The sequence below is a fragment of the Falco rusticolus genome, chromosome 2 (genome assembly GCF_015220075.1).
Source record: "Falco rusticolus isolate bFalRus1 chromosome 2, bFalRus1.pri, whole genome shotgun sequence".
In the NCBI taxonomy this organism is placed as follows: Eukaryota; Metazoa; Chordata; class Aves; order Falconiformes; family Falconidae; genus Falco; species Falco rusticolus.
Window position 1 is genome coordinate 1,317,457 of NC_051188.1, and position 22,957 is coordinate 1,340,413.

Below are 22,957 nucleotides of genomic sequence, written 5' to 3' on the forward strand. Positions count from 1 at the left end.
ATGAGGGATGGTTAAATCCCATACGCATCAGCTGTATTTCTTGCACGCGACGCAGGGGTGCAGAGGAGAGGAGAACAGCCCTGTCTGGTCCTGCGCTGCTTGTTTCTAACTCCTTGTTTTTCATATATTTGCTCTTTTCCAGATCCAGAGTCAAACATTGTATGCAACTACACAAGTCTTACATCGGTGCTGTGGCCGCTGTACTGCAGCACCTCGTCTGTTTGCAAGAACAAAAGAAAAAAAAAAAGTGCAAGGGTCACTTTATGCATTCTTAGTGGTTTTTGTAAAAGCTGCTTTTTCTAATCTTCTGCCTCTTTTTTTTTTTCCTCTCCCCCTTCCTCCTCCCCAACCCACATAAATTGTGTAACACACATACTGACACTGAGCAATAGTAAAGTTCTCTCTTTGGTCCTATCATTTGAAAGCTCAGAATATTCACTTTTCCAGCATTGCCCAGCCGAGTGGTGCAAAGATCCCCCACTTCTTGTTTGTTTGGGTTCTTTTCGTTATTTTTCTGTTGTCGTTGTTGTTGACGAGAGCCTAGATTCTCTTTGGCTAGTAAGAGTGGTTGATGTTCAGGGTACTATGTGAAAAGCACAGCGCTGGTAGGCAGGCTTATTCCGATTTGGTTTGGGTATTTTTAGTTGAATAATATAAATTATTTAATCTTCCATAACATATTACAAGAAAATTGGTGTCTTCCAGATAGCTGTCGTGATAGATTATAAATCCATTATCTGCAGTGAAATTCTGAACTCATCCCTTCTTTTGTAGGAGTAAGAGAATATAAATATAATTAGCGATGTAACACACTTGTCTTAGGAGGTAGGAGGACTGGTCACCATTGGGTCTTTGGTCTGCTTTTTCCAACTGGGCAAACGGATCTTGCATGGTAGGAAGCGAGCAGCAGAGAGATGTGTGCCCTGGTAGCATCTTGCACCTCTTGGGCAAATGAGATGCTCCCCATCAGCCGCATCCTGGGGCTGCGTGAGGTGGAAGTAGCTCTTTCCTTGCATGGCTACCGTTTGCAGGCAGAGATGTGCCGGGCGGCTGTTGAAGGAAGCAAGGAGATGTCCAAGGGTTGGTCTGAAGAGCTTCTCCAGGTCCAGAGTGTTGGTCTGAAGAGCTTCTCCAGGTCCAGAGGTTGGTCTGAAGAGCTCCGGGTCCAGAGTGTTGGTCTGAAGGGCTTCTCCAGGTCCAGAGTGTTGGTCTGAAGAGCTTCTCCAGGTCCAGAGTTTGGTCTGAAGAGCTTCTCCGGGTCCAGAGTGTTGGTCTGAAGGGCTTCTCCAGGTCCAGAGTGTTGGTCTGAAGGGCTTCTCCAGGTCCAGAGTGTTGGTCTGAAGGGCTTCTCCAGGTCCAGAGTGTTGGTCTCAAGAACTTCTCCAGAGTCTGGTGGTGTGGATAAAGAGGGCAGCTGGTTGATAGAGGAGTCTTTGAGGCAGGGTGAGGAGGACAATGGTGGCTTCACTTTACACCTGTGTCATTGGCAGGGCTGAGACCAAACTGCGACACCTTCGTGGCAGTTAAGGTGCCCTGCCCCTGCTTCTTTGGGATACAGCTGGGCTCAGAGACTTCCAGGAGAAATGTTCATCCAACACAATCCCAGCTCCATAGAGAAGGCCGGAGAGGGGGACGAGGTCTGGCTGCTCTGCTTGGTGAGTGGAGAGAAGGTAGGGGGAGGAGGAAGCAATAGCAATAAACATGTCGCCTTCCTCCTGGGAAGGCACCTGAGAAAAGGCAAGAGCAAGGAAGGTGATCCACAGCTGACATGGACGGGGCTGGGAGGCAACAGGCACGCAGAGGCTGTGGGGATCGGGGTAATTTCTGGGGGTTTTGGCTTACCCAAGGGCACAAGGACATGAAGCTGACTGCAGTCAATGACTTCCTACCTTGGGGTGTCCAAGTAGAGCAATAAGTTGTCTTGAGGGCAGCAGAGAGTTCGTATTCACAGACAGTGCTTGCAGCCAGTTTATTTTAAAATTCTTATCACTAAACGCAGCATAGAAATAAGGTTTTTATTCTTTTTCTTTTCTTCCTAAGACAAAAACATCACCATGTTTTTGATTTTTCCCTCAAGCGTGCCAAAAGAGTTACATGCACTCAGCGGCGTGTTTGCAGCTCCCACATCTCTTGGGCTCCGAGGTTGTCACAACGGACCAAATCCAGAGCCTTTCAGGAGGTCAGGTTAGGAGATGTGGGTGAGAATCCCTCCAACCCATGCGTGGTGTTGAGTCAGTGCCCAGATGTCTCTGCTGGTTTGTTTGACTTTAGTCATGCCTGGATCACATCTCCAGACGGAGGTGAGGGCAGTGGAGACCAGCACTGGAGGGTCACCTTGACTGGGACGTGGTGGTGTAGAGGTCAGGCTGGAGGGTCTTTCAGAGGAGCAAAGTGACTAGTTGTTGGCACCGGGGTGAGACCTCCTCACTCTTTGATGGTGTCTTCCAGCTTGGCTTCTTCTGCTGTTCAGAGGAGCTACTGAAGCTCCTTCCAATGACGATGTCAATGGGGAGAAACAAGCTTAGGGACCCAAGAGGACCTTTTCCTACCGCTGGTTGGTCCTGGGTGGTTTTGTTAGGTTGAGGTGGTGCGTCTGTATGGGGGTCATTTTGGTTGGTTCTTATGGTTTTCAAGGAAATCTGTTCACGCAGCTCTGGTTGACCTGCCCAAACTCAAGGAGAACATAGTGAGTGAAGGATCATGACACGAACACTGTGGCTGGGGAAGGTGGTTTTCTCCCATGCAGTCCTTCGGGTCACCACTTTGGGTTCCTATAAAAGGAAAGATAAGGAAAAAAGAAAAAAAAAGTGTCAGTAATCAGAGGGTTGCCCTGTTCAGTTTGGTGAAGCCAAGGGTTACCACGTAAAGGGCACGGGACGTTTGGAAATAACAATACTGCATATCCTTCCATGGTTTGTAGCGTGCTTACGGTTAAACCTGGGCCAAAAAAAACCCCACCTCAGCAGATCACGAGGAATTTAGGACCTCCCAATTAACCCTTTTTTGCTCTCATGTTGTGTGTTAGGAGCCGTCTTACCAGTTTTGAACTGTAGGCTAGAGTTAAGCTCCAGGCACCTGTCGTGGCTCTGCAACGTGCGGGGTTCCCACCAGCTTTGCTGTCCCAGCCCGGGCTCTGCAGAGGGGGACCCGTCCAGCAGCCACATCCTACTGCTGGCTGGGCACCCTTCCCCTCAACAGCTTTAGGAGCGACTGCTAAACACCCACGGCTGGGAAGGAGATGCTGGGCTTTCTCCTCAAAGGAAGGAAAACGGTAGAGGTGGGGTGGGAAGCTCCAGGAGCTGACCAGGGAGGATCACCCGGTGTTAGTTACCGCTGTGTGAGATCCGACGTGGGGTGGTTTAGTTTGAATTCCTTGGATCAGTAACGGATCTGATGCTCCTCATCGCATTATGTCTGGGCAGAAATGAACTCAGCCACGCTGTGGAGAGGTGAAATGTTGGCTGTCTGTTGGGCAGGGGGGTTGGTGAGCACATTTGGCAACCAGTGTTGCATTTAGGCTTGGAGCGCTGCACGGTTGGAGGGCTGCCACATGGATCTGGGGCCACCACGTGGCTCCAGGCTTGGGTAGCTCCTTCCCAAGGTGGCTTCATGGGGCCGTGGTGGTGGGGAGATGCTCCCTGTCACTGCATGGGGATGTGGGGCTTGATGCCCCCGGCTCATGTCAGCAGTGACCTGCAGCCCTGTCCCCTTCCCCATGGAGGGATGTAGGTTTTTGGGTAGATAGAGGGATGGGAGGAAAGCCCATGGTCCCAAGCCCTTTCCTTGGTCAAGTCATGGCTTAAGTGAAGGTCCTGGGGGGGGCCTCCCTTGCCAGGGGGGCACTGATGGGGGCCACCAGCTTCTCAGATATTTCACTCCAGCAAAGCTTTGCTGACTTTGGTTAAGGAAAAGGGTTTCCCCCCATGAAGGATCACGCCGGGTGTTAGTGGGAAGAGCGGGGAAGGGGGGGGGTGTTAAGCCATCCTTAGCAGAACTTCGAGGTGTCTTGGAGATTAAAATTCCAGCTAAAGAGGAAGGAGAATAACTCTTAAACCACTCTGATGACCATTAACCCATCCCTACCGTTATCTTTGCTTTAAAACACGATCTGTAATGTAACGATGGGGGGGGGGGGGGGGGGGGGGGTATTAATAGTGGTGGTGGCCCCCACAGTCCGAGCAAGCCCCTTGGAGCCTGTACCCCATCACGCCTCCCAAGCGGCTGAACCCTCTGGGCAAGGATTTGTTCCTGTATTTTCTGAATAATAATAACCCCGTCCAGCTTTTTTTCAGTTTTAAGATGTAATGACCATAAAAATATTTATGGGGGTGGTTTTCATCAGGGGCGTTTCAGAGTATCAGGTTTTCCCCCAGCCACTGGCATCCCGCTGAATAGGGTCCTTCCCAGAGAGACCCCCCGCCTCTCTGCCACCCCCTCCCTCCCCTCCCCATCACGCATCCCGCAGAGGGTTTGGGATGATGTGGTCTCTAGCCTGAGGGCGTGATATCAGATCTTGCTTTCTTAAAGGGATTAAAATAACCCCACATTTGGAAGTTTATTTTCGATAGGAAAACCCAACCAGCCGACAATAGCAATAAGAAGAGCCACTGGATACCCATAAATCCAGGTTTTTTTGTTGGTTTGTTTTTTTGGGGTTTTTTTTTGTCAGTATTTTCAGACCCTTCATCTGTCATCCCCAAAATGTGGTGACCCTCTGCCCACCCTCCCTTTGCTTTGCCGCGAGTGCCGAGCTGGCTCCTGAGCCCACCGGGGCTGCCGGCAGGATCAGGCTCCAGGTATTTTCTCTGTCGTTTGCGAACATTCCCATAGGAAAAAAAAAAAAAAAAAGGAAAATAAAGCCTGTTTATGAGTCTGGGAGGGAGGAGAGCTTGGAAAAGGCATTCCTCCAGCATGTTGCACTGTGGCACTCACAGATTCACCAATAAGCAGGTAAAATAACCTGTTACGGGGATGTTTGCAAAGCAGGAATACCAAAATATGTGATTTAACAGCTGCAGTTCCCGGTTGGAAAAGCTCAGTCGTGCTGTTCGTAGGGAAAAATCCTGATGCAACGTGGCCACCTGCAGCATGGCTGCATCCTCCTGCAAGGGATGGAGCTGGTTTTTCCCCGGGGTGAAGGGGGTTCAGGATCAGGGTGCTGGGTGGGGAGGGATTTGTAGGGCCAGCAGCCACGGGGAAGCACAGGGAGGAAGGCAAACATGAGGCAGCGGGGTCAGGAGCACCCAGACCTCCCGTCCCCATAGCACGGAGCAAACCCACGCTGCGCTCCTACCCCTCTTTCTACGTAATTAATTTCTTAATTCATTTCGACCACCAGGCCAGCTTGGTTTTAGGTATTATTGGATCTCTTCAGAAAAAAATAAATACCAAAAAAAGAAAAAACCCCAAGAAAAAAGAAATTTTAAACCAAGAGTAACCATGTCTTCCAAGTCTAAGTCTCAAAGGTGTGTAGGGAACATGGCCTTGAACTGATGCGCTGGAAAGCCCCACAGCCTCGGTTTGTCCATCTGAAGTGTAAATTTGGGGTATTTTTCTGTTTGTTTTCTGTTCTGGTTTTGGTTCTGAAGTTCAGGTTGTGATCTCCCTGACAGATTTCAGCCAAGAGTTTGTAACTGTACGATATTTACTGTAAGATGTAGAACATTCGATAACTATTAAAATGTTTCCAGAAAAAAAAAATAAATAAAAGAGCCCGAGAGGGTTTTGGTGGTTGTTTTTTTTGGTGTGGTGACATGGAGAAGTGAAGGGGACTGGCCATATGCCCATTTCTAGGTTGGTGGTGCAGCTCGATGGTCTCCAACCCAAACTTGGGTGGGTTGTCCCACTGACTCCCAACGTGGCCAAGCCAACGTGATATATAGAAACAGCTTCTATAGAAAGACAAGTGTGTGATCTTCATGGTGAGCATCACCACCACTGTTCTGGGCTGATTGGGACTTTAGATGGAGGATGCAGGAGCCAGCTTTGGCCAGAGCAACCCATGCCCCCGTTGGGTTGTTGGTGAGGTGGGAGCTGTCCCATGATCCAGAGCCAGTCATCAGCCTGTGATGTTGAGTGCTGGCACCTGGTGATGGAGGGGAATCAAGCTCATGATGTTGCTGAAGGGGCTTCAGCTGAACAGACCCAGGTGGTGACCATGAAACAGCATCCTGGCCATGCAATGCCCTCCGTTGCATGGTGCCTCCAGTAGAGCTGTGCTCTAGCGTCATGGCTCCCAGAGATGCTCTCCGTCAGGCCACCACTAGACCTCAGGGACAGGGAACCTCATCTCACCAGCTGGGCAAGACATTGGATTTGCTGTGCTGCCAGTGGACACCTTGGAGCAGGAAGCCAAGCTGCCACTTCCAGCATTTCATGGCTCCAGGTGGGACGGGCTTTCTCACTGTGCCCAATGTCCTCTGTCCCCTCCATGGGGTCTTCATGGGTGTCACCATGACCCCAAGGCAGCCCTCAGGGTAGGTGCCAGCTGTGGAGGACAAGGGATGGACCAGACCTCTGGCTGAGGCTGTATCAGGCCCTTCGCACCACCCAAGGTGGCAGGAGCCACCCCAAGTGTCACTCCCTGGGCCAACACCCATGGGGGCTGTCACTGCCCTGGGACATCCCACGTTGGAGGGGACAACTCCTCCTGCCAAGGGCACCCACCCAGGTTGTCCCCACACCCCCAGCTGTCCCCACCTGCAGCAGCTGGCCCAGGCCCTCCATAAGGATGCTGAGGTCCTGCAGGATTTGGCCATAAGCTCATTAGGGTCAGGGCACCCCCAAGTGGCTGGGGACAGCCTGGGGCAAGGGGAGGTGTAGGGGACAATGTCCAGGACGTCCCCTGCGGGCGCTGGGGGGTGCACTGAGCACTGACCATGACTGTCACCAGCTGGGCAGGCTCAGTGCAAGCGTGGGTGTGTTCACATGCATGCATGACTGCATGTGTGTGTGGACGTGTGTGTGGACATGCGTGCATAGGCACACATGTGCCTGCAGAGGTAGATGCATGTGCATTTATGCACACGTTTGTCCTCTGTGCACATGCAGTGGCATGCAAATAGATGCATGTGTGCACATGCGCACACTTGCAGAGCTCTATGTGCAAGTGTATTTGCATCTGTGCATGACTGCATACATGTGTGCACGTGTGTATACATGCATGCAGAGGTGGGCTTGCACAGGTTTGTGTCTACATTTGCATGCACAACTGTGTGAACAGGTGTTGTGTGCACATCTGTGTGGGCACACACTTCTAGAGCTCCACGTGCAAGCATGAGTGTGACTGCATATGTAAATGTGTATGCATGCAGAGGTGGGTTTGCATGTGCATATGCACATGTTCAACCATGCATGCTTGTATGTGCAGCAGCATGTAAACATGTGTCATATACACACCTCTGTGTGCTCGCATTAGAGTACATGTGCATGCTTGCACATGTGTAGGTCTGCATACACGTGTGCATGCACATAGTGTATGCATGCAGGGGTGGGTTTGCATGTGCATTCATGCATGTGTTCGTCCATGCATATGTGTGTGCATGTGCAGCAGTGTGATGCGCACACTTATAAAGCTCCATACGCAAGTGTGTGTCTGTTTGCATGCATGTGACCTCATACATATCTGTGCATGTACACAGGCACACATGTATGTGCAGAGGTGGGGTTCCATGTGCATTTATGTAAATTTCTGTGCATATGTGTACATGTGCATCCAGCAGCATGTGAACAGGTGCACATCCATGTGTATACATGCATGTGTAAGTGCATGGGCATGTTTACATGTGTGTGTAGGTGTGCGCACACATTTATGTATGTGTGCAGAGATGGGTTTGCATATGCAGGTGCATGTGCGGCAGCATGTGAACAAGTGTCATGCACATCTGTGTGTGTGTGCAGGCACACTGAGCTGTCTGCTAGCACGTGTATGTGTGCAATGGGTTTACATGTGCACATGCACATGTTCATCCATGCATATGTTTGCCTGTGCAGTGATATGTGAACAGGTGTGGTGCACATGTGTGTATGCACAGAGCTCTGTATGTGTTTGTATGTGCATATGGCTGCATAGACATGTGTGCATGTGCATGCATGCAGAGATGGGTTTGCACACACATTTATGCATGTGTTTGTGCCTCTGCACATACAGCAGTGTGTGCACAGGTCACATGCACACTTAAAGCTCCACATGCAAGTGTGGGTGTCTTTGCATATGTGCATGACTGCATACATGTATGCACATACATAGATGCATGTATTTATGTGTGCAGAGGTGGGTTCACATGTGCATTTACGTATGTGTTCATGCATACATGTGTGAAGTACATGTGTACACATCTCCGCATGTGTGTGCACACTTAGAGAGCTCCAGGTACATCCTTGTGTGCATGTGTACTTAGATGTGCACACATGCATGCATGCAGAGTTAGGTTTGCATGTGCACATGTTCATCTGTTCACATGTGCACAAGTGCAGCAATATGTGCACACGTTTGCATGCACACAATTTCCATGCACAGGCATTCGTGGCTGCCAGCACGGCTGCGTGCAGCAGTGCCTGTTGCAAGCTGGGTGCATGCATGTGCATGGGCACGTGTGCCTGTGCAGCTGCCCATGAGTCACACAGCAGCCCCTTGGCTGCGTCACCCCGTGCCAGGCGCTGTCACAAGCTCACAGCACCCTGCTGTGTGTGACACCCCCCTCTGTCCTGCCCTCGTGTCCCCCCTCAGCGTCCTACTTTATGGATGGCTGTGGGGGGGTGTATAGGTGCATGCACATGTCTAAGTGCACATACACATGTGCAGCCTTTTCTGCATATATGGGGTATGACTACACGTGTCAGTATATGTAAATGTGTTGTATAGGGGTTTGCATATGTGCTTTTAGTATGCTACAGGGGTGTATATAGGTGTAGCCATATGTCAGCGTGCACATATGTAGGGAGTGGGGGCATCTTACAGCGCTGGCTGCTGCAGAACACCCCCCACACACACACCCCCCAGCACTGTGCCTTTGCAGCACCCCTTTGCACCAGCACCCACCCCATAACCCCCTGTAGCACCTTAAACGCAGGGGTGGGTAGGAGTAAGAAGGGGGCAAACCCCTTCAGGCTCCATTTTTGAAGTTTAAGTCTCCCAGATGCTGGAAGAGGCTTTGGGGCCATAGGCTGATCTACCCTCACAAATCACCAGATGCCCTCATTAGGCTTCAGCGCTAACCCTCTATCCTCCAGTCTCCCACAGCCCTGTTTTTTTCCCCCCTCCCCTGGACCAATCCTCAGCAGCTCCCCACCACCATCCCTGCACACCTCCTCACCTCCGGGGGCCATGGGTGCTTCTCAACGACCAGGGGGCTCGCCCCCCGCTTCGCTCCTCATCTCAGGGACCTGGGACACCTGAAACCTTTTGCGGGGTAGACACATCACATCAGCCTGTCCCCACCCTGGAGAGGGGCACAGGGGACATGCTGGGGGGAGGGGGGGGGGGTGTCCCAGCTTACCTGCCGACGGAGAGGATGGGCACTTCCCTGGGACACCCCTTGGGTTTGGGGACCTTGGTGGCATTGAGCAGTGGCAGCACTTCAGGCCACTTCTGGCAGCAGCGGGTGCAGGGGGCTGGACCCTGGACGGTGTGGAGGTGCTGATGCCAGCAGGAGGGGGGAAACTGAGGCAGGAGGTGCAGCCTGGAAGGGGGCAGGGAGATGCCATCAGCATGGCCTTGGTCCCACCGTGGGGGGTTCCTCAGCGCCACCTTGTAGGGGCGACTTACTTATTCAGGGGGGTGCAGCCTGGTGGCATTGGCTGTTGGCCGTGATGCTCCTTCAGCAGCTGCTCCAGCGCTGCAGCGTTTTCTGTGGGTGGGGGGACACCGAAGGGAGGTTGGTCACAGGGATCCAGCCCATGTCACATAGACACACCCCAGGGACCCCCCCTGACCTTTCTTCTCAGTGATCAACCGCACCAGCATCCCAATGGTGTCCTCGTTGGCATCCTCCAGCTGGTAGATGGAGCTGGGGCCTGGAGGCAGAAGTTGAAGGGGATTCAGTGATGGGGGATGAACCCCCCCGCCTCCCAAAGGACATGCGGGATGCCCTGTGACAATAAGGGCCAGAAGCCATGGGGGTGGGCTGAGTGAGGCGAGATGGCTGTGGGATCACTGAAAGGTGCTCACGGCACAACCAGGGCTCACCAGTGCCATCAGGCTGGGGGTCCTTGCTGGCAGTGCAGTAACCAGTCTTCTTCAACACATTGCACACCAGGATGCCCAACAACCCCATGGTGCAGAAGACCAGGACGATGGTCAGCATGGTCACCTGCGCTGCCACCGCCTCTTCCTCCTCTCCCTCACCCATCAGGGTCATCTGCGTCCCATTGGTCCTTGCCGGCCAGTCCAGTGTTTCAGGGCTGCGAGCTCGCCGGTGGCCTGGAGGGAGGCACTGGATCAGCCTCGGAGAGAGGTTTTGTTGGGAATAAATCAAATTTTCCTCAGGACCCCAGCTGCTGGGTTGGCCCCCAAGGAAGCAGAAGCCATTCGCGTCATGAGTGGAGATGTCCTCAGCTGCCACATCCCAGCCAGGGCATCACACTGTGTCTTGAGGGGGACACATCCTGCAGCACCCCCAGGGTGAACACTGGCACAAGCTCTTTCAGCACCCGTCAAACCGAGGCGGCACCTCCAACCCAAGCACCCACCTGGGCACCCCGGGGTGCTGCGGGGAGTGGTGGCACAGGGTAGGCACCGGCCCTGGGGCTCCCTCTCCCCTTCAGGGCTGTAAAACCTGCAGGGTGGGAGGGGACAGTCAGGATACAGCCCACGAGCAGCATCGAAGCATCCCCCCACCCCCACCCAGAGCAGGGCTCACCCTGGCAGGCAGGCTCCGCAGCGGCTGTCAGTCACTGCCGTCCCCGGTGCCAGCAGGATCCTGTTCCTGGCCCGGCAGTGGGTGTGAGCCGAGCAGGATACATCCCCTGGTGAGAAGGTGCCAGGGGGACAAGCTCGGCATGTCCCCGCTGGACCCTGCGCCGAGCCACACACCTGCATGGAGGGAGAGGGAGGGGAGCAATGGCCAGATCCTGCACCTTCCATCAAGAGTGGATGTGCCACCGGTGGGCACAGCTTACCCCAGTGGGCTCCTGTCCGGACGGGCATCCCGGTGTCCCACGCTCCCGGGGACCACAGCTCCCAGCCCCCACGCCAGGCAGGCTCAGCACCTGCAGGAGAAGCGAAGAGCAGTGCTCAGCGCTGGCCGCTCTGGCTCTCCCGCTGCTCCTGGTGGCAATGCAGATCTGGCGCGGATGATACAGCAGAGATGAACCCATCACAAGCGACATGATGGATGCTCAACTGTCACATGGACCGCAGCAGGTGCAGTCCCATCACAAGTGACACAAAGGGTGCAATCCCATCACATGTACCATGGCAGATGCAAATCCATCACCAGCAACATGATGGACGCAAACCCATCCCCTGCACCATGGTGGGTGTCAACCTGTCACAAGTGACACGATGGTTGCAATCCCATCGCAGGCACCACAGCAAATGCAATCCCCTCTCACCGGTGAGAACGGATGCAAACCTGTTGCATGCACCACAGCAGATGCAAACCCATCACAAGGCACATGGTAGATGCAAACCCAGCGCACGATGGATGCAACCCAATGCATGTGCCATGGCGGATGCAAACCCATCGCTACCGACGTGACAAACCCATCGCATGTGCCACAGCCAATGCACACCCATCACCAGTGACATGATGGACCCAAACGCATCGTGTGTGCCGTGGCAGATACCAACCTGCCACGGGAGATGTGACAGATGCAATCCCACCAAATGCATCACTAGCGACCTGATGGATGCAACCCCATCGCATGCACCATGACAGATGCAAACCCATCCCCATTGGCATGATGGTGGCAAACTCACCACAGCCAGCACAAGCCCATGGTGACCCTCACTCAGACCAGGCCACCCCAAGGGAGCAGTCCCAGCCCCTGGGCTACCTGCATGGTCCACCCGAAGAGCATCTCCCAGACACAGGGCAACACGGTGGCTCCAGGGGAAGTGGCATTCCCTATCAGCCCCTGCCAGGGAAGAAGCTTCAACAAAGGAGAAAAGAGGAAGAAGAAAAATTTTTGGAGGAAAAAAACCCCCAACCCCTCAACCCAAACTGAGCATCTCCCCAGGGCTGAGCTGCTGCAAGTTTCCAGGTGGGAAACATTTTGGGGTGCCCTACTGTGGCTATGGGGTGGTGATGCTGTCACAGGTTCAAGCATCAGAGGAGCTGAAAGCAGAGATGCAGAGGGCTGGGATGGATGAGGCCATACTCACCCCCAGGACGATGACAAGCCACCAATGCATCCTGTTCCTCCTCATCACCAGCGCAGACCTGCCCAAGGGGGAGCATTGGGGTCATCATCCAGGGAAAAATCCCAGCAGAGAAGCAATCTGGGGGGCCTATTCCCCCCCATAGGGATCCTCCAAGGAATCTGCCTAAATATACCCTGCAGCAGCAGTCCTCCACCATCACCCAAAAAGTTTTATTAGTGGTTTTACAGGATGCCCAGCATCCCCCCCCTTCCCTCGCAAATCCCAACTCCATCCCAAATTGGAGTGGAACCCATCCTGCAATGCATTCAGAACCAACAGCGTAAGAAGCAGGTGAAGGAGCAGAGCATGCTAAAAACCATTAAATAAAAGTTTTTCCTGCTCTGGAGGAAAGCCTTATGCATCTGCCACAACAAAATGAAGTCAGTAAAGAAATAAACATTTAAACAAAACCAAAACAACAACAACAAAAAAAAGAAGAAGTCAAGCAAAACAAAAGGTGTTTCCCACAGACTCATCCCCCCCTCTTTGGGCTCAGCAATTAATTGTTAAAATTGAAATAAATTATTACAACACAGGGGAAGGCAGGAAAATGTAAAGAATAACCCAGGTCCAGCCTCTACCACCCACATGGAAATTTCCCTGGTTGTCATGGCCCTGTGAAAGCTACACCAGAGCTTCATTACAGCCTTTGCCTGATGAGTTTCTCCTAATTAGTGACTGGCATCATCAGTCTGAGATGCAGCTAATTACATGTGGGAGGGGGGACACTGGGGGGCGAGCAGGGCAGAGCCAGTTAATTATAGGACATGGGTTGGGACACGATGGCATGGCCAAAAATGAGCATCCTCCATGCTCCAGTTCCTATCAGTAGCTCCCAGTAAGGGAGCACCCCATCAGAGTGCCAGCCTGAAGCCAACCAGCCCTTCTCCCCGTCTGGGGAGCTGCACCCCCAAACCAAGAGCCACCAAGTCCTGCCTTCACTAGCACCACCTGTGCCAAGCTGGACACCATGATGGGGGAAGAGGGGGGCAAGCCAGCTGCCACCATCACTCCAGCCAGCCTGAGCTCCACCACATGCCACCTCCCCAGTGAGCATCATCCCAGTCCAATGGGACCCCATGGAGACACCCCTGGGACTTGGCATATGCCCCACAATTACAGAGGGAGGGTGGAACTGGTGCAAGCCAGAGCTAATAAAACTCAAGTTTAAGCCTAACCTGAAACACTTCAGCCCTTCAGGGCAGTGATATTTAAGCTTTTAATAGCAGCATCTTTGGGACACCCCGAGATGTTTGGGGTGCTGCTCTGCCAGGGAAGGAGTGGCAATGGCCTTGGAAGGGGATGGGCAGGCTCTACTGCGGCTGGGGGACCACAAGCCGTGGCTGAGCAATGCCATGGGTTGGCAGAGCCCACGCATCCCAGGCTGCCGGAGCATCCCAGCTCACCGGTTCCAGGCAAACAGATTTAAACCCCCAGGAACGGGGCTAGCCCCAGGTAAGCTTGGCCTCAGGTCTGCTTTAATTCAAGCATTAAGGACATCCCTTCGATGACCAAGGCCACCGTGGGGATGCAGGAGGTACAAGGAGCAGGGGGTGCCAGCTCCTGGTTGTCACTGGAGCTTTGCCTAGTCATGGTCACCCCCAGGACTCAGCATCCCATTTCTGGGGGCAGCTCAGGGACATCCTAGGTGGGATTGGGGGATGCAGGCACAGACCCACAGGCAGTGATGGTTGTATGCCTGGTTGCCCTGGCACAGGGCAGAGAAGTCCTGAAGCTCGCAGAGGAAACTAACGTGACTTGCCCCCCCAAGAACCAAAGGAAACAAAAAAATCATCCCACCGGTGCCAGACCTGGCTGCTTTTTGGGGACACCCTGACCTCCACCAGCCCTGTACCTCACTTGGCCAGTGCAGAGATACAGACACACCAGGGACAGCGACTTGGTTTTGTTACCCCGGCACCCCCCAAATCGCACCAGCTCACACCAGCCTTTCACTCCCAGCCCCCCCTTAACACAGCCTACAGGCTGCCCACCGGGATTCCAGCAAGGGCTTCCCCTCCCCGTGGGGGAACGGGGCTTCATCCCATGGCTCCTGCAGATAAAGGGGTGGGGGGTGTGGAACAGAGCAACTGTTCAGAAACACTTTGGGGAACAGCTCTTGGAGGCACCTTGGGGCAAGGGGGGGATTGTCCAGCAAACAGGGCGAAACTCGGCAGAACCGCATCTCCCCAGGCCCCGTCAGAGCTGCGGGAACCACCTAACCACAAAAATCCAACATGAGAGTCCAACGACCCCCGAGGCATCGCTGCCACACGAAGCCCAGGCAGCAGCACCCCCCCGCTCCATTCTGGGGTGCAGCCCCTCACCACAGCAGCCCAGCTGATGCAGGTATCTGGCTGGGAGCCCCGTGATTTTCCAGCACCAGCAAACAAAAAAAAACCCCAACCCAAAACGACAAAAAAAGCCAACCCAACGCGACACAGTTACTGTCCCTTTTCCCAGGCAGCAGCCGCCGAGTTTTCCGTAACCTACTTCTCTCCTCCCCCCCATTATTTTAACTTACATTCGCTGGGCAGCAGCCAGAGCCACGCCGGGGGGCTCCAGCCGCCGCACCCCACTCCAGGCAGCACCAAGGTAAACACCCACCCCCCCCATACCCTGCTGAGGGATAAGGTGCAGCCAATCCCCCCCACATTTTTACTGCAAAGGGGGGGGAAACACCCCAAAAAAGCACCAGTCCCCCCTCCCTCGATAAACCCAAAGCTACAGCAGCCCCCAACCCAGATCCCCCAACCCCAGGAGGGGTAACCCTTTAAGGCGAAGTAACCCGAGCCCCCCGCCCCCACAGCTCGGGATAAGACCCTCCCCGGGGAAGGGGAACCCCGACCGGAGCCGGAGCCACAGCCACCCCCCTTACCTGCCCCCACGCTGCACGGCTGCCCAGCCGAGCGCGCCTGCTCCTTATGAATGAACCCGCCGGCGCGCTGTTACCGCTCGCCCCGCCCCTTTACTGACGTCACCTGGCGGGGCCCCACCCCCTTTCCCGCGCCTGGCCCCAGCGCGGCGGGCTCGGCTGACACCCCCCCCGCGGACACCGCCACCTGCCGGAAGCATCGGGAACTGCCGGCGGCGCCAGGCGGGGGCCGGGGGTGCTGCGGTGGTGGGAGTTGGGGGAAAAACGGGGAAAAATCAGATGGCGGCGGGTTTGCACCTACCGAGCAGGGAATTCTGTAAAAAAATAAAGATTTTTTTTTGCCCCATATGGGCTTGTCCAGGGGCGCCCCGAGGGGGCACCCATGGGTGCTGCACCCTCCTTTCTAAAGCGCACCCCACCTTGACCTTGCCTCCTTCCGCCGGGGACAGTTTTCCCACCCTGGGGACACCCCCGTGGAAGTCTCGTGCTCCCTCCGTGTGTGTCCCCCCTAGTGCTCCCCGGGGGCTGGTGCAGTGACGTGGTCCTACCACCCCTGAGGGCACTCGGGGCGGGGACACATCCCGGTGCTCCATGGCGCAAGGGAGGGACACCCCACCCCCACTCCAAATTCCCTCCAACATCCCCCCATGGCATTATCCCGGAGAGAGTAACTGCACCCCAGTCATGGCAAGGGCTCTTCCTCCCGCCGGGGTCTTCATCACAGGCAATGTCCCCAATAGACGGTGGGTCCCCCAAGCTGCACCCCACCACCACCACCCCCTGAGGTGAAGGACAAGACCACGATGGCTTCATTCTGACATGGGTGACCTTTAATGACAGAGTCCCCAAGTGACCAAAATCCCGACTCCCCCCTCCAAATAGCTTCGTCATCCCAATTATAGCCCACCCCCACCCCCGCCCCCGGTGGACGTGGGACCGCAGCAGTCCCCTTACCCACCCTGCTGTGCAGACACAGGGACACCCCGGCTCATCCCCACCACCCCTGTTGTCACCTCTCCCATGGGGACAACAGGGTGCCTTCTCCTGGACCTTGAGGTGAGAGCAGGAAAATGAGGGGGAAAAGGGCAAATCTGGGGAGAGGGGGGGTGATAATCTGAGAAAGTCTCATTTTTAGGGTCCTGGCTGCCGTCACCCCAGTTTAGGGATGGGGGCACACCCCTGGTGTCTGGTGGGGGAATGTGAAGATCTCATCCAGAAGATGCTTCAAACATCATTGGCACTTTCATCCCACTCCCCATGGGAATCATAGAGACTGGGGGGGGGGAGGTATGTGGACCCCCCAATTCCCCCCCATCAGTTCCCCCGCTCCACCAGCATCCCTGCGTGGCCACTGGTGTCCAGCTCTGCCTCGGGGTGAGGAACCGGGATGGTTTTAATCCCCCAGCGCTGAAGCAGAGGGACTGGCAGTGACGTGACAATGTGCCTGACCCCCCCACCCCAAAATAAATAAGATGTTTATATATATATAATATATATATATTTAAAACAAACAAACAAACAAACAGAGCTATCTGGGTGCTGGCGATGGAGCGAGCGGGTTAGCGGGCGGCCCGGGGTGGGGGACACACCGCGGGCGTATTGTCCCTGGGGTGGTCCCGTGGTGTGGCCAGGGGTCCCGAGGGAGGGGGGGGGGTGACAGCACCGCGACCCCCCCGCCCCCGAAGCAGGCACACACGAAACCGGAGAGCAAGGCAGGTTCCTGGCTGAATGGCATCCTCCGGCCGGTCCCCGGGGGTGTTGGTTAACGCTTCCTCCTTCGTTGGCGCCTTCCCAAGCGAACGCATCCCCCCCTGCCCATCTTCTCCACGCCCCAAAAGCAGTGTGTGTCCCCCCCCAGTCTGGTGCAGCGGCCGGGGGAACGGCGGGGGGACCGGGGCTCATCCCCCCCAACCCCGAGCACACAGCGAGCAGCCGGGTTGGAGATGAGAGGTGCTGGGTTGGGGGGTGGCAGGGAGGGGAGTCAGGACCCCCCCCCCCTCTGAATGTAGGGGGGCCAGCACCCCCCTTCCACGCCGGGATGGCCCTGGGGGGGCCACGGCTGTTCACACTCTCCAGAGGAGCAGGTGGTTGGTGCTGTCGTCCCGGCCCACCGTCTCGCTGCTGCTGGTCAGGCGGAAATCCTCGTAGCCGTCCCCGCCGCTGATCACCAGCATCTTGGGCTTGGAGAGGGCGAGGGCGCGGGGGCGCGATGGGTCTCGTTTCTCTGCCTCGCTCGGCTTCTCAGCCCCTGCCAAGCGCAGAGCCCCCAGTGTGCTGTCAGATGGCCCCCCCGCAGCACCCCTGTTCCCCAGCACCATCCTGGCGGCAGCAGCATCCCAGCAGCATCACCCCAACATCATTCCATCAGCACCATCCCAGCATCATCCCACCAGCACCATCCCAGCAGCATCCCACCAGCACCACCCCAGCATTATCTTAACACCAGCGTCCGCCCAGCATCATCCTTCCACCAGCACCCCACCAGCCATCATCCCAGCATCATCATCCCACCAGCATCCTCCCACCAACATCATCCCAGCATCCTCCTACCAGCATCATCCCAGATCCACCCCTCTACCAGCACCTTCCCAGCATCATCCCACCAGCATCACCCAACATCCCACCATCCTCCCAGCATAATCCCACCATCATCCTCCAGATGTCACCACCACTTTCCTAGGTGCCACATCTTGGCCCCAAAACCCTCCTCCCATCCCCAGGTAGCCCTTCACCACCCCAAATCAGCCTCTCCCACCCTGCCCCCAAATTACCACCTCCCACACACATTGCCACCTTCTCCCCATCCCACCCCAACCTGAGTTGGGCTGGGTCAGACTCAGCACATGAATTTCCAGTGGCCTCTCCCCCATGGGAATTAGGGTTTCCCAGGGAAATCTGGGGTCACTTGAATGATCCCCCAGCCCCTGGGGAGGGTGGTGTAACATCCACCCACCCCCTCCCCGCCCTCCCCCCCCCCCAATTTTTCTCCCTGATTTTTAATAAGGCAAGGATGGAACAGGGACTCTGATGACCACATTTCAAGGCTACTCCCAGTTATCTGCCAGCGGGACAGCATTCTTAGCCCCATGAAAGTCATCCACTGCCTCCGGAGGGGCTCAGGATCGCCCCCTCCCCCCCCCCCACCAACCATCCCACCTACCCGTCTCCCTCGGTAACGGGAAGAGGACTTCGAAGCCATCGGGTAGCTCGATGGCAGTGAGGAAGCGGACGTGGCCGGTGTGACCCTGGGAGAGCCCCACCAAGGCTGGAGCCGCCTTGGCCGAGACAGTGAGGGTCAGCACCACGCCAGCGCTGGTCCCGATCCACAGCAGGTCCTTGCATGCCAGGAGAGCCGTGATCCGCAGGCAGGCTGCCTTGTGCTGCCGGATAATGGCATCCGAGCCTGTCGAGCATCCCGGCCATCAGCATCTTTACCCTGCCTGGCACCGGGCTGTGAACCCCACCGGTGCCACTGGTCTCCATTCCCAGGGGTATCTGAGGCAGGTGGGACATGGGGAAGGGACCCCACAACCCCCCCTGGCTGTGGTATAAAGCACCCCACGGTGCTGTCAGTTTGGGTTTCCAGATTATGGGATTATGCAGCTACCCCGAGGCTGCCCTATTATCCCGTGGGATTATGGAGATGCCCAAGGGTTCCCCTGTTTCTGCATGGGGTTATGCGGGTGCCCAGAGACTGCCCGATTCCTGCGCGGGATTATGCGGGTGCCCAGGGGATGCTCTGTTTCTGCACAGGATTATCCATCTGCCCTGTCTTCCCGTGGGATTATGCAGCTGCATAACACAGAGGATGAACCCCAGGAGTGCAGGGAGTCACGTTTCCTTCCCCAAAGATGGTTGGGATGCAGGAGGTACGACATTCCCGGCGCGGGATGCTGCAGGGCATCGCATCGCAAGGTAGCCGATGGGCACAGGCACCCACTGGAGACAGTGATGGGCACCCACTGGAGACGTGTCACTGGTGGCACTTACCGGCGAGCATCTTGTGTACCGGGGGGGTGATATCTGCTTCGGTCAACTGCTCATAGCTGGTGGCGTGGTAAAGCCGGACCTGGGCACTGCTCTGCAGTGCGACCCACACGCCAGTCCCTGCACTCACCATGCAGGTGACGCTGCGCCCACTGTCCTGTCCCACCTGGAGCGTGTGCTGCGGGTGACAGAGCCACAGCAATGCCACCCATGATGCCACCGATACCTGTCACTGTCCCCCCCCCCGACCTCCCGTCATTACTCGCGGTACCTCTTGCGCCAGCGTGGTGGTGTTGAGGATGATGATCCGGTTTTGGCAGCCACACCAGAGCTTCCCTGCCACTGCCACCATCTTGGTGATGGGGCTCCCCGGAGAGCCCAGAGACAGGGACTTGGAGTTCTGGGGGTCCCAGAAGTGGCCTGTAAGGACAGTAGAAGTGGGGTGGGTAGTTAAAGCATCTCCCAAACTCCCATCTTAACCCAGTAGATGGGATGCGGTGGCTGGAGATGCCTGTCTTCCTGTCCCCCATTAGAGGGGACGTGAGCTGACATGCCCAAGGGATGCCAGCAGCAGGCAGGGATCAGGAAGAGGATGCACACTCCCATTTGGCTCCAGTTTTGGGGTCTCCAGCATCCCTTGAGGGATACCCCTTCCCTTTGTAAGGAGGCAGGCAAGCCAGTGGCATCATGAGCTTCCCTCCCCAGGGGGCCCCCCAAGCAACCCACCCATCAGCCACCACTTTGGGGCTGCATTTAACCCCGCCAGTGCCTTCTGATGTCCCCGATCCAGCCTCACCTGCCTCCCGCTGGTATGCAACCAGCTCCCCGTTGGCCAACGACACAAAAACCTGGTTATCCAGGTACCTGCGGGGAGAAAAAAACCTTTGAAAAACAGCTGCAGAGACCTGCTCAGCCACCCCAAACCACCCTGCTGTGGAGATCCCAGAGCCAAAAATCATCCTTCCCTACTTACAAGATGCACATGACAGCAGCAGCGTGTTGCATCTTCATGCTGTTCTTCCTGTTACGGATGTTGTCTGAGGACTGGTACACGTGGATGCTGCAGGAGAAGAGCAAAGCTTGAGGCTCACCTGGGATTGGGGTCCACCTCATGCATGTGTTGCCCCCTCCTGGGGACGTACCAGCCATCCTCGGTGCCCAACCACATGGAGCTCTGATGGGCTTCAGGGTCGAGGCTGAGGAGGTCCTCAAGGCTGCCCCGGGTGAAAGAGCCACGGCTGGAGCGGCGCAAGGCTCGCCCATCCGTGGGGCTCTCGCCGTGACGGTTTTGGCCATAGGTGCCACTGATGGGCAGAAAGCTGGGTTCTTGCTCTTCCTCGGAGCTCGTAGTCTCCGCTGTTGCCTCCTTGCAGCTTGGGATCTCTTCATCTGCAGAGGAAGAAGAGGAGGAAGGAATGGGTTAGGACAGGACCACCCAACACCCACCAAAGTGATGGGGAAAAGACCATGGGTCCCCTTGTGATGTCAAGCCTGGGAGAGGATGTAGGGATGCAGAGCCCCAAAACCCACAAGGTTTTACCCAAAGCCACCAGCCCCCACCCAGCATCATGGTGTTGGGCTGATGCCCCCCAACATCTCTATTCCCAGGATTTCTGTGGGTCAAAAGCCTTCACCTGTAGATTTCCCTGAGGAATGCAAGGCAGAGTGGCCAAAATGATGGAGCTGCCCATAGTTTTGGGACAAAATAAATGTTTTTTTCACTAAGCAGGGCCTGGGGAGGACTCACTGCCAAAGCTGGAGGAGATGGTAGAGTGGCTGGCTTGGCTCTGCAGTGTCCCCGAAGGGCTGGGCGAGGACTCATCATCCGTGTCATCGCTATCAAAGGGCACCAGCTCCCTGTTGCCACCGTCGACGGGCTCCGAGAGCTCCAGCGATGAACCCGAGATGGAGATGTGCAGGCACGGCTGCGGCCCCGCATCCTCTGGCTGCACCGGCATCAGCTCCGAGGAGGGGCTGCCCACCGGCTCGGCACGCTCCCTGCCGCGACGAGGGGAGGGGGGAAAGAAGCAGCTCCAGCATCGCCCCGTGCCCGCCGGCTCCGCGGTGCCGGTGGGAATGTCCTACCTATACACCCGCTTGAGACCGGGCACCGAGGCGATGCAGAGGATCCTGGCGGAGCAGACGGCGATGCACGCCTCCACTGTGGGCTCCTTACGGATGCTCAGCAAACAAACCTGCCCCACGTAACCATCGCTGTTGCAAACCCAAACCTCGTGGGAACTTTCTGGGCTGCCATGGCTGGGAGAAGCGCAAGAAAACTGCAAGGGAGCAAAAGATGGGATGAGTTGGGTCATTTGGGAAGGACCAATGGTTTGGCAAGCCCACCGGGATGGAGAGGACCACAGCTCCTGTGGGATGCTTGAATCCAGCCTGTGAGTACCTGCATCCCGCTCCGTGTCTTCATGATGGGGATGGCCTTGAGGAACTCTGGGTCCAGGCAGTTTTTGCTGGAAGCTGGGAAAATTAAATTGGAAGATGAAGAAGTGATGGAGGAAAGAGGTCTACCAAAGTGAGGGTGTGATGCCAAGCCCACCACCGCGTTCACCTCCCTGGTCCCTGGTGTTACCCAGCTTTTTCTTGGCATCCTCAAAGGCTTGCTCAAAGCCGAGACGGGCATCAGGGTTGGGGAACTCAAAGATGAAGGACTCGGTGCCATCAGCTTTGGTGGTGCTGAGCTCCACCTTGTTGGGGGGGAAGGCCATGCTGAAGGACATGGATTGCTTCTCTGCCAGCTCCCGGTGGATGGCAGCCATCAGGTCCTTGATCACGTCATCCAGGCTCTGGGGACAGGGACAATGCTTCAGCTCTCAGGGATGGGCCACCACCAGCCACATGCCTGATGATGCCCCCGTCCATCCCCAAGCATACTTCAAAGACTGCCCCAACCCCATCGTAGCTTTAGGACTGGTGGCATCGGGGTCCTTAGAGGACAGTCATGGCCTCCAGCCCTTCCACAGGCTCTCCTTACCACCAAGGACATCCCAGTCAGTCCCCTGGGGAAGGCGTCTGGCCAGGGGACAGCACCAGGGCCACCATGTGACACTGACGGTGTCCGCCCCCAAGCATCCTTCAGAGACTGCCCCAACCCGCCTTTTGGCTTTAGGGCTGGTGGCGTCTGGGACCTTTGTGGACACTCATGGCCACCAGCCCTTCCACAGGTCATCCCTCCCGCTGAGGACATCCCAGTTGGTCCCATGGGGAATGTGTCCAGCCAGGGGACAGCACCAGGGCCACCCACCATCCCCATACCTGGTGAGGGAAGCTGAGGGTCTCTGACAGCTTGCTGACTTGCCCCAACGTGCTGAGGTCTTCATCCAGGCGGCAGATGCTTTTCTGGATGCTCTCCCGGTTGGTGGCTTGCGAGGCACCTGTGTGGGGACACGTGAATGGCATTAACTCCTTCCTCCCCAACGCCACGCAGGGGCTACCTTCTCCCCACCGGCCAGGGGTGAGCAATGGGTTTTAAAGTGGGATGGGACATTCCAGCAGGCAGTGAAAGACCTTTGACGATGTCCACGTCCTCCAGTGGCAGCTTCCAGAGGAGCTTGTACTTGCTGGCGGTGTCAATCACGCTGGCCGCCGTGTACCTGTTGAGGTTGGGGGGGAGGGTTGAGCTGCACCCACATCCCCAACACCCTAAAGCCAGGCCAGCCGCCAGGGACAACCCCAACGATGTGGGTTAATCCTGGTGGATGTCTCCAAGCCTGGTG

The 22,957-nt window shown here is 56.1% G+C and overlaps 3 protein-coding genes across 5 annotated transcripts in view; 1 reads left to right on the plus strand and 2 right to left on the minus strand.

Moving 5' to 3' along the window:
• The window catches only part of FAM168A (family with sequence similarity 168 member A), a 218,358-nt gene extending 217,941 nt beyond the window's left edge, over positions 1–417 (plus strand). For all 3 annotated transcript variants that reach the window (XM_037376654.1, XM_037376652.1, XM_037376653.1), the window contains one exon: positions 143–417. The gene's annotated coding sequence lies outside the window, so the exon portion shown is untranslated. The remainder of the gene's footprint in view (positions 1–142) is intronic.
• RELT (RELT TNF receptor) lies at positions 315–17,044 on the minus strand. Its single transcript, XM_037376468.1, has 13 exons — positions 16,941–17,044; positions 15,243–15,330; positions 12,326–12,383; positions 11,921–12,093; positions 11,119–11,208; positions 10,860–11,032; positions 10,690–10,775; positions 10,187–10,420; positions 9,934–10,014; positions 9,767–9,848; positions 9,498–9,680; positions 9,315–9,400; positions 315–6,487 (listed from the first exon to the last, which is right to left on the minus strand). Exons 1-12 carry the CDS (start codon positions 17,042–17,044, stop codon positions 9,337–9,339), a joined length of 1,416 nt encoding a protein of 471 aa, XP_037232365.1. The 3' UTR covers positions 315–6,487; positions 9,315–9,336.
• ARHGEF17 (Rho guanine nucleotide exchange factor 17) overlaps positions 16,162–22,957 on the minus strand; it is a 36,234-nt gene continuing 29,438 nt past the window's right edge. The window contains 13 exon segments of the mRNA XM_037377952.1: positions 16,162–17,487; positions 18,400–18,642; positions 19,230–19,404; positions 19,498–19,646; positions 20,023–20,090; positions 20,200–20,286; positions 20,369–20,615; positions 20,974–21,224; positions 21,312–21,505; positions 21,628–21,701; positions 21,814–22,027; positions 22,497–22,615; positions 22,749–22,834. Of these exon segments, the coding sequence (XP_037233849.1) occupies positions 17,303–17,487; positions 18,400–18,642; positions 19,230–19,404; positions 19,498–19,646; positions 20,023–20,090; positions 20,200–20,286; positions 20,369–20,615; positions 20,974–21,224; positions 21,312–21,505; positions 21,628–21,701; positions 21,814–22,027; positions 22,497–22,615; positions 22,749–22,834 (2,092 nt within the window). The 3' untranslated portion in view covers positions 16,162–17,302.